We start from the raw sequence: 16,863 nt of genomic DNA, 5'->3' as shown, positions 1-16,863 counted from the left end.
ATTCCAAGAGAACAAAGGTAATCCTCCAAGTCAAAAAGGTAAATCCACAAGGTGGTAGGTACAGCAGAAAAAAGCCTCAAAAGCTAATCAACAAACAAACAAACAAACAAACAAACAAACAAACAAACAAACAAACAAACAAACAAACAAAAGAGCGTCCAACTGGAGCAACAAATGATCACAGCATCACTGGGCTGGGTGCTAACATTCAAACACAGAGCATAGAACTGAGGAAAACTAAGGGTTTAAATACAATCAAGGGAAACGAGGCACAGGTGCAAATAATAACTGGGAACAAGGGGAAAACAAAAGGGTCAAAAAGCACAATGGGGGCATCTAGTGACCAAAACCGGAACAACCCTGGCCAAATCCTGACAGTGGCTGGGTCTTTCAGCATGACAATGATCCCAAACACACTGCCCGGGCAACGAAGGAGTGGCTTCATAAGAAGCATTTCAAGGTCCTGGAGTGGCCTAGCCAGTCTCCTGATCTCAACCCCATAGAAAATCTTTGGAGGGAGTTGAAAGTCCGTGTTGCCCAGCAACAGCCCCAAAACATCATTGCTCTAGAGGAGATCTGCATGGAGAAATGGGCCAAAATACCAGCAACAGTGTGTGAAAACCTTGTGAAGACTACAGAAAACGTTTGACCTCTGTCATTGCCAACAAAGGGTATATAACAAAGTATTGAGATAAACTTTTGTTATTGACCAAATACTTACTTTCCAACATCATTTGCAAATAAATTACAATGTGATTTTCGGGATTTTTTTTTCTCATTTTGTCTGTCATAGTTGAAGTGTACCTATGATGAAAATTACAGGCCTCTCTCATCTTTTTAAGTGGGAGAACTTGCACAATTGGTGGCTGACTAAATACTTTTTTACCCCACTGTAATACACAAATGTAATTGAAATATGCATGTCAAATACATGAAACAGAAATACTGCCGATCTCTGACTAGTACTACTTAAGCTTTACACAGAGATACGAATCTAACAATTACGCTAAGTTTGCATTCAATTCAGAGCTGATGTTCATCGCAGTTCACTTGAGGCAACGGTCGGTCTACAGTGCAATAATATAAAGAACAATAACGCATAAATACTTTGGAGACCAAGCTTGTAAGGTCAAACTGAATATTATTGTGGGTTACCGTCATAAAGATGCTACATGTACACTGGTAACAGGCTTTTATTGAAAGTATTTTGCAGTGCACAAACTAGCTCCTTATTTAGTAGAACTAGACCATGCGTTTCCTGTCTAATGCCACAGACCACCTGTATGTCGGCCAAGTCTGAGGAGCATAAAAATACTAAACAGAAAAGTAAAAGAGAAAGAAAGTACGATCAACTATTTAAAAAATAAATAAAAATCCCTTCTGAGCACAATATAAAATTGGGAAGCATTTTTATTGAAGCAAAGACCTGAGAGTGGTTAATCAGATGTGATTGGTCTTTCTACTGAAAAATCCCCTGACGCACAGCGATAATCATGATGATGACGACGAAGAGCATAATCATGACAACAATCCTCTATAATGAGTCATAACTTTGACGCTAAAAGTAATGAGGATGGTTACAGATAGGGTCATGATAGTGATGCTGTCACCGCTGTTCCTATGATCATATGCATGCCCATTCACAGCATCATCTTGCCCTCATCCACAAAGGTGAGCACAGACGGATTAGCAGTGTCTGGACCGTCTGACCTGACAGATGACATCCTGTGGTCCCTGGCCTCTGCAGGGTCCTGGCACTTCTCCACGTACTTGTGCAGGATGCTGTAGTAGTGGTCTCTGGTGCTGAACCTGTAGAGGGACGAGATCTTCTCCCAGGCCTGGTTAGGTGGGGTCGTGACAGGCTCTGGAGGCATCTGCTGGAAGAAGCTCTTCAGGTTCCTCTCTGCAAGCTTTTCGGCGTGATCTGCCGTGCAGCTTTCCAGCAGGTCGCTCTCCCGCTGGGCATAGACCCTCCAGAACTTCAGCTGCAGGTAGCTGACTGGGGAGTTACACCGGGCAACACAGGTCAGCAGGAGGTTGAAGACCATGATGGAGGCGATCAGTAGCCAACCCAGGACCTGAAATCAAAACCAAAACATTCAACACAATATTCAACTATTCTGCTTAACCCCTTACCTGGAATACCTGAGTTAATGTCACAGTTATAATTGCCCACATACAGTATTCTGCTCAAACTCAAACCATATCTATAAATATAGCAGGAGAATGTATTTGGGAAGCATACTGGGGCGGCAGGGTAGCCTAGTGGTTAGAGTGTTGGACTGGAAGGTTGCAAGTTCAAACCCCCAAGCTGACAAGGTCACGACCCAGGCAGTTAACCTGCTGTTCCTAGGCTGTCATTGAAAATAAGAATTTGTTCTTAACTGACTTGCCTAGTTAAATAAAGGTCAAATAAAAAAATAAAAAATACTGTATAAGGAACGATAGATTCATTTCAGAGGTGTGTGTTGGTCAGCAATTCATCCATCACCTCTTTACATATAAGCAGTGTTTCGCTTAGGATTTTTTTCAGCAGCGGCAAAGTTAGCATAGGGGAGAGGGCGTGGTAGTGGGTGTGGCCAATGGTGAGATCTCCGACCATACATTTTAGAGGCCTCCTCTTGGCCACAGAGAAACAATTTAGCTGTTTTAAAGCTAATTTCGTGCAATTCTACACATTTTGTCATGGGGCTTGTGCCGTGTTCTTATGCTATCAGAGTGACTCAAACATTCTATCAAAATCAATGGGGGCTCCATTATCTTTTCTACATACTTTATATATGATTTACGCCTTTTGAATTTACACTGAAAACATTTTACCATGCCTGCCACTGCTAAATTAATATAGGGGAAACACTGGGAAGTTTTGTACATTAAGGAGAACAAGTCATACAGAAACTAAGTCAGACTGAAGAAGAACTGCTATTTTATAACAATGGAAGTAGCCTATGCTTTGGGGAACTTTTGCTTTGGGGAATTTTAATGTTGGAATTTCCAAATGAAATGTGATGCAACAAATGCCTTCAAAGCAAAAATGTGTACTTCATAATGTCAGAGGCTCAGTTTAAAAATAATAAACTCCCTTAGCTGGCAGAACACATCCAGGGGTGTCAATTACTGTTAGCAGAAACCTGATACCTGTCAGTCTAATCACCTACACTTCAACAGGCAGTCGACAAAAGCAAAGATAGCCCATTAAAACATATTGAAGTGTGTAAAGTGGGGCAAAGAAGATATGATCAAAAATGATAAATCAAACCATAACTTGGCTCTATTAGTGTGAATATTATCTCACCTGCGACTCAGCGTGGAGGGTTGCCAGCACATCATTGCTGTCAGATTGTGGCACGTGGGTGGCTCTCCCACAGGGGAATTTGTAAAGTTCATCCTGGCACTGCGGACTCTTCCCATCGCAAAGGTGGTTGGTGAAAACAGTTACATTGATACCAGTTATGGCGCATTCAAAGTAATTGCCATTGAGCAAAGCGACTGCAATCCAACTCACAGGTGCAACGACTGCTGTTGTGGTGATCTGAAAGAAGACCACCCCACAGGCGCAAAAATATTTAAAACGACACAATTTGGATTTGCGTAAACACAAACCTGTAAACAATTTCCATGTTTTATTGCTCATGACGTAACCTAACACCAACAGCGCCAGAGCAGGCACTAAGAGAAACACCATGCCGTAGGAAAAGTTCCAGCCACTGCAAGGACATTTGAACACCACTGACGAGAATATCTGTTCCCCGCCTGCAGTTAACAACGCAACTAAACCAAACCCGAGACTAGTCTGCTGTTTCTGAACAATTTTAAGAACAGTTTTGAACATATCCATCTTTCCAGACGCACAGGACTCACAGGCACTTCTGCTGATAGCAAGTCATGGGAACCATATAAATTGACGTGACAGCTATACTTTCAGTTCCCCTGTACTCTCTGGCGCGCCCCCAACTCAGGGTGTGACTCGCTTCACTAGGCTACAGTTTATTGATGGACGATACTGTTGCATCCTAAGATGGGGTCTTTTACTGAAGACTCCGAAGCGTACTTATAATAAACGGAACAGATTTACTTAATGTTCTCCTTAACACATTAGTCGACTACTCTCTACAGTGTCTTCAGCCCAACTCTCCAATACATCATTGAGTTTTTACCGTCCTTTCATCTCCTAATCCAAACACTTCAATGCAAGACCGGAAACCCCATTATCATTTGTTCATTCAAATAACTCAACCCCTGCATACAAATCCCATTGACTATTTGCAACCATTTTTACATCTAAACTCATTATTAAGCTATCAAAATAAAGAAATTCGCACACTCCACGTGCCATCTCCCAGCAATTTAATGGATATTTACCAACGTTTCAGGCATCACTGTGACTTCCTCTAAACTCATTAACACATTTCTCAATACACCACACTTCTCCACAAATTTTCACTTCCTCTGAAAACATCCTTGATGAACATCATGGGTTTTCTAAAACAGTTTTTCACTTATCAACTCATATACAACTTGTTTACAGATCCAAATTGGTCCGGAGGCCTTCTTACTCTTTTTGGCCTCTCGACGCTCTGGGCCCTCAGGCTCATGGCCTGGCACAATCGGTGTCTCTGTATGTGTTCCTGTCACAGTCGTAGTTCCCAAGTCCCAATCAGAAACGTTCCACTCTGACACATTCAGGTCTTATCTTTCATTGTGTTGCATCATCATTTGACCCACATGCGTCTTACACCGTTTCCCCTCAGTCTGCACTAAGTAGGTTACAGGACCAAGTACCCTTTTCACAACCCCGGGTACCCATTTCTCTCTACTCCCAAGTAATCTCGGACAAGCACTGTTTGTCCCAACAACTGCATGCCAGCTGAAAAACTGTGTTTAACCAGTGATAACCTTGTTCTAACCTGTCGTTTTAGGAACAACTCTGCTGGAATTTTTCCATTTGTGGCATGTGGCGTATTCCTGTAGGCAAACAGAAAGTTGTCCACACTATGCTGTACAGACCGTCCTGATGACTTGTCCTTCTCTAGAGCCTGTTTTAGACAAGTCTCACTGGGCGCCATCTGAAGCTGCATGATACAGAGCCTACTGGATGTGTTTCACCACATTCAACTGGAAGAATGTCTCCATCTCTTTTGAAACCAGCTGTGGCCCATTGTCTGAAACACACTCCTCAACTAACCCGTAGGTGAGAACATTCCCCGGAGTGTCTCTGCCGTGGCTGTAGCTGAAGTACCGTAATTTCGGAACTATTAAGTGCACCTGAATATAAGCTGCACCCACTGAACTTAAAAAATATGTGTTTTGTACATAAATAAGCCGCAGGTGCCTACTGTTAGTGTTTAAATACTGGAGAGTTGAGACCAAATCACGGACGCTGGACAGAGTGGATTTCAGTTGTAACAAAAGACAGTTTTAATGAGTCAGAGATATCTTGTCCCGCAGTTTTACGTGCACGGACCTAGTTCACATAACTCGGCAAGGAGCCAGGTGAAAAAGAGACCTTATACAACGGTTACATTCATTTTTATACATAGAATAAAGTAGGTGGAGTCTTGTCGTTTCGGTCTTCTTGACTGGTCGGAGGGTTGGAGGCGGGCCTTGCTCTAGCCAGAGCGGGCCCCATTGGTGCACAGCAAAAGTCCTTTGCTCTTGGGACCGGCCAGTTAGAGGGAGATGAGATGTGTGTTTATACAAGGAAGAGGGGGTCAGTCTTATGGCTGGGTGTATGTGTTCTTACGACGGAATGTCTTTGTTTATATGAGCTATGTGTATGAATATTTATATAACACTACCGGTACATTGAAACAAATTAACTTTACACAGCTTTTAAACGAAACACGGCTTGTTACAAAAATTAATAGGCCTTTAAACGAAACACGGCTTGTAACAAAAATTAATAGGCCTTTAAACGAAACACGGCTTGTTACAAAAATTAATAGGCCTTTAAAAGAAACGCGGCTTGTAACAAAAATAAATAGGCTTTTAAACGAAACACGGCTTGTAACAAAAATAAATAGGCTTTAACGAAACACGGTTTGTGACAAAAATAAATAGGCTTTTAAACGAAACACGGCTTGTAACAAAAATAAATAGGCTTTAACGAAACACGGCTTGTAACAAAAATGAAAAAAAATAGCAGTAAACAGTAGCCTACCAAGAAAGTCATTGGTCACTATCTTCCTACTCCTGTGCACTGAAACCACTGAAGTCATCTCCTTCGGTGTCGGAGTTGAATAGCCTCAGAATTTAAAATCCACCTTTAAAATCCTCAAACTTCATTGCGGTGTCGATTGTTTTGGCTTTCAGTCGGATCTGCACAGTTGAAACACCTCGGCCGTCTGCTCTCTGTGTGTTGACCCAGTCTTCAAGCTCATTTTCTAGTTCGGGCCATCTGCTTTTCTTCCCTCTGATAGCTTTTGTTATCAGAGGGAAGTCAGTTCCTCACGCTGCTGTTTCCAACGTCTTATCATCGACTCATTAAGGCCAAGCTCCCATGCAGCAGCTCTATTTCCTTTTCCAACAGCCAGATCGATCTCCTTCAACTTGAAAGCTGCATCATATGCATTTCTCTGTGTCTTTGCCATGATGAGGGTGACAAAATGACTACCGTAATCAAAATGATGGGAAGTTTGAGCGCGCTCGATTTACGTCACATTATGTGATGGTGCTCAGTTTTTTGGCGGCATGATTCTTGTGAAAGCGGGAAAAATCCATAAATTAGCCGTGTCATTGTATAAGCGTGGGAAAAAGTAGCGGCTTATAGTCCGGAAATTACGGTACTACTCATACACTTTACTTCTGGCCAGCGTGAGCATGCATCCGTAACTACTAAGAACGGGGTGGTTTTCCTTTTGAGAAAATATATATGGATGCGCTGCCAGGGCCCCTCTCAGGCCACTTCCAAGGATGCACTGGTGCAAAGTTCGGCATATGTCCATTAGACTGACACACCTGGCATCTCCTTACCATGTCTTCTATGTCGGAGTCTAACCTGGGCCACCAAAAGTGGCTCCTTGCAAGAGCTTTCATTTTGACCATGCACCAGTGGTTTTCATGTAGCTCCTTCAGTAGCTCCTTCAGTAGCCAGCACCACCTCTCTCATACCCCATAACCCACAATCTCTTTCTACAGTGAGCACATCCCTTCTCACCCAATAATGGTTAGGACACTCTGTAAGTGCGAAGTGCTTCACTTTTGCCAAACCCTTGTCCTTGGTAGTTTCCCTGGCTATGTCCTTAGCTAAAATGCAAAGTACATCTAAAAATGACACTTGATAGTTTGGATTGGTCTTATGACCATATAGGTAGTCAGGGAACTTCATTACCCCAAATATGATCCCTAAGGCCTTCTTCTCTATTTGGGCACACTTCAACTCTGTGTGTCGTGAACTTAGTGAGTGTCGTGTTCAACTTAGTGAGTGTCGTGAACATATGCAATAGGCCTCTCACACCGTCAGGCATTGTGTGTGAGATGACAGCACCCACCCCATATGGTGAGGCACCACAAGCCAATATTACTGGCATGTGTGGGTCGGAGTGCACTAACACTGGGGAGGAAGACAGCCGTGTCTTTGTTCTTTCAAATGCCTGCTGACATTGTTCTGATCACACCCAAGGTCTCTCTTTCTGTAAGAGCTCTGTCATAGGTTTGATGAGAGTAGAGAGATTCTCCTTGAACTTTCCATAGTGGGTAAGTAAAGGCAGATATGCTCTGAGCTGTGTCACGTTAGTTGGCACTAGGGATGAAACAGTTACCGGTTTCTAGATAAACCACAGAAAAATTCCCGACGATTAGTATTACCGTTTAAAATTTTAATTATCATTAAAATGTCATTAAAAGTCATGGTAAAAATACTGTCCAGCAGCAACCAAAGTTAGCAACAGTCTGATGCAGGCGCAGCATGCTACGTGCGTTTTGTTTTGTGTGAAAACATGGCAGTGACAGCGCTCAGGAGATTTTTCAGCCTTCTGAGAGGACCAAATCTGAAGTGTGGTCGTATTTTGGGTTTTACAAGAGTGCTGAGGGAAACTTAATCGAAGATGGTCACCCTGTCTGCAGAACATGCAAAAATACAAAAAATAATTTTCAAAAATCGCTGTGAAAGGGGGCAACACTTCAAATCTCTTGAGTCATCTTCGTGACCACCACCCACTACTTTATAGCGAATGCAAGGTAAGTGCATGATGTGGGAACTTCGGAATGGGGGAAAACGTCATGGTTTGACTGTCTTACTTGCTAATAGCTTGTCAGTAATGTAAACTGAGGCTTTCAGTGTTACCTACTCTTGTAAAAACACCACACGTTGTTCTGATGCTGTACTGTATGTGTCGTGTGTCTGCAGACTCTATTCGCCCATTGCACACGTTATGTAGTTTAGTCACACAACCAACATATTTTGTGTGTGTGTGTGTGTGTGTGTGTGTGTGAGTGAGAGAGAAATTATTCTAATGTAACACCACCAATAATAATAATAATAATAATACATTTGCTATTCCTTTGTTTACAGAGTGGGCGTGCAGCAGGCAAACCCAGTGATGCTACTGGTCCCTCCTCATCTACAGTTGTGACACAGACACTCCAGCAAGCATTTAAAAAGCCAGGCTACTTATGGACCCACATCAACACAAGCTGATGTAGGGGTGGACAACCCTACATCAGCTTCACTATCCATTTCCTCACCCCAAACTGGCAACTGGAATCAAACTGCTTGGAAACACAGTTCTTCCCAGAAGATCAATCGGCTCACAACATCAGAGAGTTTTTTGAGAATATGCTGGAAGAGTGGGGGATCAACAAGAAAGACCTGGTCTGCATAACCACAGACAACGCAACAAACATGATCAAGGCTTTTGAAGAGTTCCCAGATCTGTGCTTTGGCCATAATTTGATGATCGTACGGTATCCATTTATGTTTGTTGTATGCTATTTTAATATATGAGAATTAACCAATGATATCAGGCCACACCCGGCCATGATTACAGATACCTGTATGTGTCTTTGTTAAGGTTTTCTTCCGGTGAAGGAGAGGCGGACCAAAATGCAACGTGGTTATTTCGATACGTGTTTAATAAAAGATAAACATGAACAATACAAAACAAATAAACGTAACGTAAAAACCTAAACAGCCTTATCTTGTGCAAACAAACACTGAGACATGAACAATCACCCACGAAAAACTCAAAGAATATGGCTGCCTAAATATGGTTCCCAATCAGAGACAACGATAAACACCTGCCTCTTGATTGAGAACCACTCCAGGCAACCATAGACTTTTCTAGACAACTCTACTAACCACAATCCCATAACCTACAACAAACCCCTAGACAAAACACACCACATATATAACCCATGTCACACCCTGGCCTGACCAAAATAATAAAGAAAACACAAAATACTAAGACCAGGGCGTGACAGAACCCCCACCCCCCAAGGTGCGGACTCCCGGCCGCACACCCAAACCCATAGGGGAGGGTCCGGGTGGGCGTCTGTCCACGGTGGCGGCTCCGGCGCGGGACGTGGACCCCACTTCAACAAAGTCTTAGTCCGCTTAATACGCGTCCTTAGATATGCGACCCTCGCCGCCGACCTTGGCCTAGTAACCCTCACCAAGGGCCCCACTGGACTGAGGGGTAGCTCGGGACTGAGGGGTAGCTCGGGCCCGAGGGGTGGCTCGGGACTGAGACGAAGCTCAGGCAGGTTGATGGCTCTGGCAGATCCTGGCTGACTGGCGGATCCTGGCTGACTGGCGGCTCTGGCGGATCCTGGCAGACTGGCAGCTCTGGCGGATCCTGGCAGACTGGCGGATCCTGGCAGACTGGCGGATCCTGGCAGACTGGCGGCTCTGGCTGCTCCATGCTGACTGGCGGCTCTGGCTGCTCCATGCTGACTGGCGGCTCTGGCTGCTCCATGCAGACTGGCGGCTCTGGCTGCTCCATGCAGACTGGCGGCTCTGGCTGCTCCATGCAGACTGGCGGCTCTGGCTGCTCCATGCAGACGGGCGGCTCTGGCTGCTCCATGCAGACTGGCGGCTCTGGCTGCTCCATGCAGACTGGCGGCTCTGGCGGCTCCTTGCAGACTGGCGGCTCTGGCGGCTCCTTGCAGACTGGCGGCTCTGGCGGCTCCTTGCAGACTGGCGGCTCTGGCGGCTCCTTGCAGACTGGCGGCTCTGACGGCTCCTTGCAGACTGGCAGCTCTGGCGGCTCCTTGCAGACTGGCAGCTCTGGCGGCTCCTTGCAGCCTGGCAGCTCCTTGCAGACTGGCAGCTCCTTGCAGACTGGCAGCTCCTTGCAGACTGGCGGCTCCTTGCAGACTGGCAGCTCTGGCGGCTCCTTGCAGACTGGCAGCTCTGGCTGCTCCTTGCAGACTGGCAGCTCTGGCGGCTCCTTGCAGACTGGCAGCTCTGGCGGCTCCTTGCAGACTGGCAGCTCTGGCGGCTCCTTGCAGACTGGCAGCTCTGACAGCGCTGGACAGGCGGGAGACTCCGGCAGCGCTGAACAGGCGGGAGACTCCGGCAGCGTTGAACAGGCGGGAGACTCCAGCAGCGCTGAAGAGGAGGAAGGCTCTGACAGCGCTGGACAGGCGGGAGACTCCGGCAGCGCTGGAGATGAGGAAGGCTCTGGCAGCGCTGGATAGGCGAAGCGCACTGAAGGCCTGGTGCATGGTGCTGGCACTGGTGGTACTGGGCCGATGACACGCACAGGAAGCCTGGTGCGGGGAGCTGCCACCGGAGGGCTGGTGCGTGGAGGTGGTACTGGATAGACCGGACCGTGCAGGCGCACTGGAGCTCTTGAGCACCGAGCCTGCCCAACCTTACCTGGTTGAATACTCCCGGTCGCCCTGCCAGTGCGGCGAGGTGGAATAGCCCGCACTGGGCTATGCAGGCGAACCGGGGACACCATGCGCAAGGCTGGTGCCATGTAAGCCGGCCCAAGGAGACGCACTGGAGACCAGATGTGTAGAGCCGGCTTCATGACACTTGGCTCGATGCTTACTCTAGCCCGGCCGATACGAGGAGCTGGTATGTACCGCACCGGGCTATGCACCCGCACTGGAGACACCGTGCGCTCCACAGCATAACACGGTGCCTGCCCGGTCTCTCTAGCCCCCCGGTAAGCATAGCCGATATGTTCGTCAATAGAGAGATTAGGGTCCAGAGTAACGCCGAGGTCCTTCACAGTTTTATTTGAGACGACTGTACAACCATCAAGATTAATTGTCAGATTCAACAGAAGATCTCTTTGTTTCTTGGGACCTAAAACAAGCATCTCTGTTTTATCCGAGTTTAAAAGTAGAAAGTTTGCAGCCATCCACTTCCTTATGTCTGAAACACAGGCTTCTAGCGAGGGCAATTTTGGGGCTTCACCATGTTTCATTGAAATGTACAGCTGTGTGTCATCCGCATAGCAGTGAAAGTTAACATTATGTTTTCGAATGACATCCACAAGAGTTAAAATATATAGTGAAAACAATAGTGGTCCTAAAACAGAATCTTGAGGAACACCGAAATGTAGAGTTGATTTGTCAGAGGACAAACCATTCACAGAGACAAATTGATGTCTTTCCGACAGATGAGATCTAAACCAGGCCAGAACTTGTGTTCGTGTAGACCAATTTGAGTTTCCAATCTCTCCAAAAGAATGTGGTGATCAATGGTATCAAAAGCAGCACTAAGGTCTAGGAGCACGAGGACAGATGCAGAGCCTCTGTCTGACGCCATTAAAAGGTAATTTACCACCTTCACAAGTGCAGTCTCAGTGCTATGATGGGGTTTAAAACCAGACGGAAGCATTCCGTATCCATTGTTTAGCGCCCAGTATGCAGCTTGAAGGTTTAGAGGCCATGATTTTTTTCATCATTGTGTCAAGAGATATAGTACTAAAACACTTGAGTGTCTCTCTTGATCCTAGGTCCTGGCAGAGTTGTGCAGACTCAGGACAACTGAGCTTTGTAATTTGCTTTTTAATGATTATTATCTTTTCCTAAAAGAAGTTCATGAATTTATTACGGCTGAAGTGAAAGCCATCCTCACTTGGGGAATGCTGCTTTTTAGTTAGCTTTGCGACAGTATCAAAAATACATTTCGGATTGTTCTTATTTTCCTCAGCGAAGTTAGAAAAATAGGATGATCGAGCAGCAGTGAGGGCTCTTCGATACTGCACGGTATTGTCTTTCCAAGCTAGTCGGAAGACTTCCAGTTTGGTGTGGCGCCATTTCCGTTCCAATTTTCTGGAAGCTTGCTTCAGAGCTCGGGTATTTTCTGTATACCAGGGAGCTAGTTTCTTATGACAAATGTTTTTTGTTTTTTAGGGGTGCAACTGCATCTAGGGTATTGCGCAAGGTTAAATTGAGTTCCTCAGTTAGGTGGTTAACTGATTTTTGTCCTCTGACTTCCTTGGGTAGGCAGAGGGAGTCTGTAAGGGCATCAAGGAATCTTTGTGTTGCCTGAGAATTTATAGCACTTTTGATGCTCCTTGGTTGGGGTCTGAGCAGATTATGTGTTGCGATTGCAATCGTAATAAAATGGTGGTCCGATAGTCCAGGATTATGAGGAAAAACTTTAAGATCCACAAAATTCATTCCATGGGACAAAACTAGGTCCAGAGTATGACTGTGTCAGTGTGTAGGTCCAGAGACATGTTGGACAAAACCCACTGAGTCAGTGATGGCTCCGAAAGCCTTTTGGAGTGGGTCTGTGGACTTTTCCATGTGAATATTAAAATCACCAAAAATGTGAATATTATCTGCTATGATTAGAAGGTCCAATAGGATTTCATGCAACTCAGTGAGGAACGCTGTATATGGCCCAGGAGGCCTGTAAACAGCAGCTATAAAAAGTGATTGAGTAGGCTGCATAGATTTCATGACTAGAAGCACAAAAGACGGAAACGTCTTTTTTTTTTGTAAATTGAAATTTGCTATCGTAAATGTTAGCAACACCTCCGCTTTTGCGGGATGCACGGTGGATATGGTCACTAGTGTAACCAGGAGGTGAGGCCTCATTTAACACAGTAAATTCATCAGGCTTAAGCCATGTTTCAGTTAGGCCAATCACATCAAGATTATGATCAGTGATTAGTTCATCGACTATAACTGCCTTTGAAGTGAGGGATCTAACATTAAGTAGCCCTATTTTGAGGTGTGAGGTATCAAGACGGGGGCAGCAGGGTAGCCTAGTGGTTAGAGCGTTGGACTAGTAACCGGAAGGTTGCAAGTTCAAACCCCCGAGCTGAGAAGGTACAAATCTGTCGTTCTGCCCCTGAACAGGCAGCTAACCCACTGTTCCTAGGCCGTCATTGAAAATTGTTCTTAACTCTTAATCTCTTTCAATAATGTCAGGAATGGAGGAGGTCTTTATCCTAGTGAGATTGCTAAGGCGAGCACCGCCATGTTTAGTTTTAACCAACCTAGGTAAAAAATAAAATAAAATAAAAACATTTACACTGACAGCTGTGTCCAGGAGACCTTGAAGCTGGTAGCTGCACAAGTCAAGGAAGAACCACAAAGCACCAGCAGCACCTCCACCACCAACACCCCCACAGCGGCATCGGAAGGGAAAGGACTGGCTGGGTTGTTGAGAAAGATGACCTCAACAAGGCATCAGAGAGGTGAAGAGGGTCAGATTCCGACCACCCCAGAAGACAGAGTGAAAGAAGAGACAAGGTCTACCTGTCTCTGCCTCCCATTCCAGCAGAAGAGGATCCACTGGTGTGGTGGAGGGGCCATGCATCAGAGCTGCCTCACCTTGCCAGGGTTGCCAGGAAGCTTTTGTGCATCCCAGCAACCAGCGTGCCATCAGAGAGAGTGTTCAGTGCCAGCGGGCACATTGTCCCGCCTCGCAAATCACTACTTAAACCGGACAAAGTAAATATGATGACATTTTTACATTTATATCTCAAGTGAACAAAGATGCATCCATACAGGATGTTAGGCCAGCAGCACCTTGTTTCTTTATGAAGGAGAGAACGGACATACAATAAGTGCTGTTCATTTGATTTGTTTATATATTTAGTGTTGTTACTTTAATGGCAACACCTGCACTTTGGATTTGTTTACATATGGTTGGATTTAATTTTAATTTTTAATTTAATTTAATTTCACCTTTATTTAACCAGGTAGGCTGGTTGAGAACAAGTTCTCATTTGCAACTGCGACCTGGCCAAGATAAAGCAAAGCAGTTTGACACACAACAACACAGAGTTACACATAAACACATAAACAACAAACATACAGTCAATAACACAAAATAAAAAAATAGAAAAATCGATCTACAGTGTGTGCAAATGTATAAGAGCAGGGAGGTAGGCAATAAATAGGCCCTAGAGGCAAAAATAATTCCAATTTAGCATTAATACTGGAGTGATGTATGTGCAGATGATGATGTGCAAGTAGAGATACTGGGGTGCAAGAGGGTAAGTAATAATATGGGGATGAGGTAGTCGGTTGTGCTATTTACAGATAAGCTGTGTACAGGTACAGTGATCGGTAAGCTGCTCAGACAGCTAATGCTTAAAATTAGAGGGGGAGATATAAGACTCCAGCTTCAGAGATTTTTGCAATTCGTTCCAGTCATTGGCAGCAGAGAACTGGAAGGAAAGGAGGACAAAGGAAGTGTTGGCTTTGGGGATGACCAGTGCATTATACCTTTTGGAGTGAGTGCTACAGGTGGGTGTTGCTATGGTGACCAGTGAGCTGAGATAAGGCGGGGCTTTACCTAGCAAAGACATAGATGACCTGGAGCCAGTGGGTTTGGTGACGGACATGTAGTGAGGGCCAGCCAACGAGAGCATACAGGTCGCAGTGGTGGGTAATACAGTGCCTTGCGAAAGTATTCGGCCCCCTTGAACTTTGCAACCTTTTGCCACATTTCAGGCTTCAAACATAAAGATATAAAACTGTATTTTTTTGTGAAGAATCAACAACAAGTGGGACACAATCATGAAGTGGAACGACATTTATTGGATATTTCAAACTTTTTTAACAAATCAAAAACTGAAAAATTGGGCGTGCAAAATTATTCAGCCCCCTTAAGTTAATACTTTGTAGCGCCACCTTTTGCTGCGATTACAGCTGTAAGTCGCTTGGGGTATGTCTCTATCAGTTTTGCACATCGAGAGACATCGAATTTTTTCCCATTCCTCCTTGCAAAACACATCAAGCACATTGAGGTTGGATGGAGAGCATTTGTGAACAGCAGTTTTCAGTTCTTTCCACAGATTCTTGATTGGATTCAGGTCTGGACTTTGACTTGGCCATTCTAACACCTGGATATGTTTATTTTTGAACCATTCCATTGTAGATTTTGCTTTATGTTTTGGATCATTGTCTTGTTGGAAGACAAATCTCCGTCCCAGTCTCAGGTCTTTTGCAGACTCCATCAGGTTTTCTTCCAGAATGGTCCTGTATTTGGCTCCATCCATCTTCCCATAAATTTGAACCATCTTCCCTGTACCTGCTGAAGAAAAGCAGGCCCAAACCATGATGCTGCCACCACTATGTTTGACAGTGGGGATGGTGTGTTCAGCTGTGTTGCTTTTACGCCAAACATAACGTTTTGCATTGTTGCCAAAAAGTTCAATTTTGGCTTCATCTGACCAGAGCACCTTCTTCCACATGTTTGGTGTGTCTCCCAGGTGGCTTGTGACAAACTTTAAACAACACTTTTTATGGATATCTTTAAGAAATGGCTTTCTTCTTGCCACTCTTCCATAAAGGCCAGATTTGTGCAATATACGACTGATTGTTGTCCTATGGACAGAGTCTCCCACCTCAGCTGTAGATCTCTGCAGTTCATCCAGAGTGATCATGGGCCTCTTGGCTGCATCTCTGATCAGTCTTCTCCTTGTATGAGCTGAAAGTTTAGAGGGACGGCCAGGTCTTGGTAGATTTGCAGTGGTCTGATACTCCTTCCATTTCAATATTATCGCTTGCACAGTGCTCCTTGGGATGTTTAAAGCTTGGGAAATCTTTTTGTATCCCCAAATCCGGCTTTAAACTTCTTCACAACAGTATCTCGGACCTGCCTGGTGTGTTCCTTGTTCTTCATGATGCTCTCTGCGCTTTTAACGGACCTCTGAGACTATCACAGTGCAGGTGCATTTATACGGAGACTTGATTACACACAGGAGGATTGTATTTATCATCATTAGTCATTTAGGTCAACATTGGATCATTCAGAGATCCTCACTGAACTTCTGGAGAGAGTTTGCTGCACTGAAAGTAAAGGGGCTGAATAATTTTGCACGCCCAATTTTTCAGTTTTTGATTTGTTAAAAAAGTTTGAAATATCCAATAAATGTTGTTCCACTTCATGATTGTGTCCCACTTGTTGTTGATTCTTCACAAAAAAATACAGTTTTATATCTTTATGTTTGAAGCCTGAAATGTGGCAAAAGGTTGCAAAGTTCAAGGGGGCCGAATACTTTCGCAAGGCACTGTATATGGGGCTTTGGTGATAAAACAGATGGCACTGTGATAGACTACTTCCAGTTTGCTGAGTAGAGTGTTGGGGGCTATTTTGTAAATGACATTGCCGAAGTCAAGGATAGGTAGGATAGTCAGTTTTACGAGGGTATGTTTGGCAGCATGAGTGAAGGAGACTTTGTTGCAAAATAGGAAACTGATTCTAGATTTAACTTTGGATTGGAGATGCTTAATGTGAGTCTGGAAGGAGAGTTAACAGTCTAACCAGACACCTAGGTATTTGTAGCTGTCCACATATTCTAGGTCAGAACAGTCCAGAGTAGTGATGCTAGTCGGGCGGGAGGGTGTGGGCAGCAATCGGTTGAAGAGCATGCACTTAGTTTTAGCATTTAAAAGCAGTTGGAGGCCACGGAAGGAGTGTTGTATGGTGTTGAAGCT

At 44.8% G+C, this 16,863-nt stretch overlaps 1 protein-coding gene across 2 annotated transcripts; it reads right to left on the bottom strand.

Moving 5' to 3' along the window:
* Positions 1–1,177: 1,177 nt before the first annotated feature.
* Positions 1,178–6,412, bottom strand: LOC139405970 (calcium homeostasis modulator protein 6-like). 2 transcript variants are annotated; one of them, XM_071148430.1, is made up of 3 exons: positions 6,161–6,412; positions 3,296–3,532; positions 1,178–2,078 (listed from the first exon to the last, which is right to left on the bottom strand). In XM_071148430.1, the coding sequence occupies exons 1-3, from the start codon at positions 6,170–6,172 to the stop codon at positions 1,641–1,643; spliced, it is 687 nt and encodes a 228-aa protein (XP_071004531.1). In that variant the 5' UTR covers positions 6,173–6,412; the 3' UTR covers positions 1,178–1,640. The 2 variants fall into 2 exon arrangements, with proteins under 2 accessions (XP_071004531.1, XP_071004530.1); XM_071148429.1 differs by lacking the exon at positions 6,161–6,412 and having other exon boundaries at positions 3,296–4,675.
* Between the last annotated feature and the right edge of the window lie 10,451 nt (positions 6,413–16,863).

The sequence above is a fragment of the Oncorhynchus clarkii genome, chromosome 3 (genome assembly GCF_045791955.1).
Source record: "Oncorhynchus clarkii lewisi isolate Uvic-CL-2024 chromosome 3, UVic_Ocla_1.0, whole genome shotgun sequence".
In the NCBI taxonomy this organism is placed as follows: domain Eukaryota; kingdom Metazoa; phylum Chordata; class Actinopteri; order Salmoniformes; family Salmonidae; genus Oncorhynchus; species Oncorhynchus clarkii.
This window is presented reverse-complemented; position numbering and strand designations above follow the sequence as displayed.

What these genes read in the sequence shown, in the direction of transcription:
- LOC139405970 (XM_071148429.1), bottom strand. Translation starts at nt 3,838, where the DNA reads ATGGATATGTTCAAAACTGTTCTTAAAATTGTTCAGAAACAGCAGACT. An exon ending in CCCTCCACGCTGAGTCGCAG is followed by an intron (nt 2,079 to 3,295) that starts GTGAGATAATAT and finishes TTTTGATTTCAG; the next exon opens with GTCCTGGGTTGGCTACTGAT.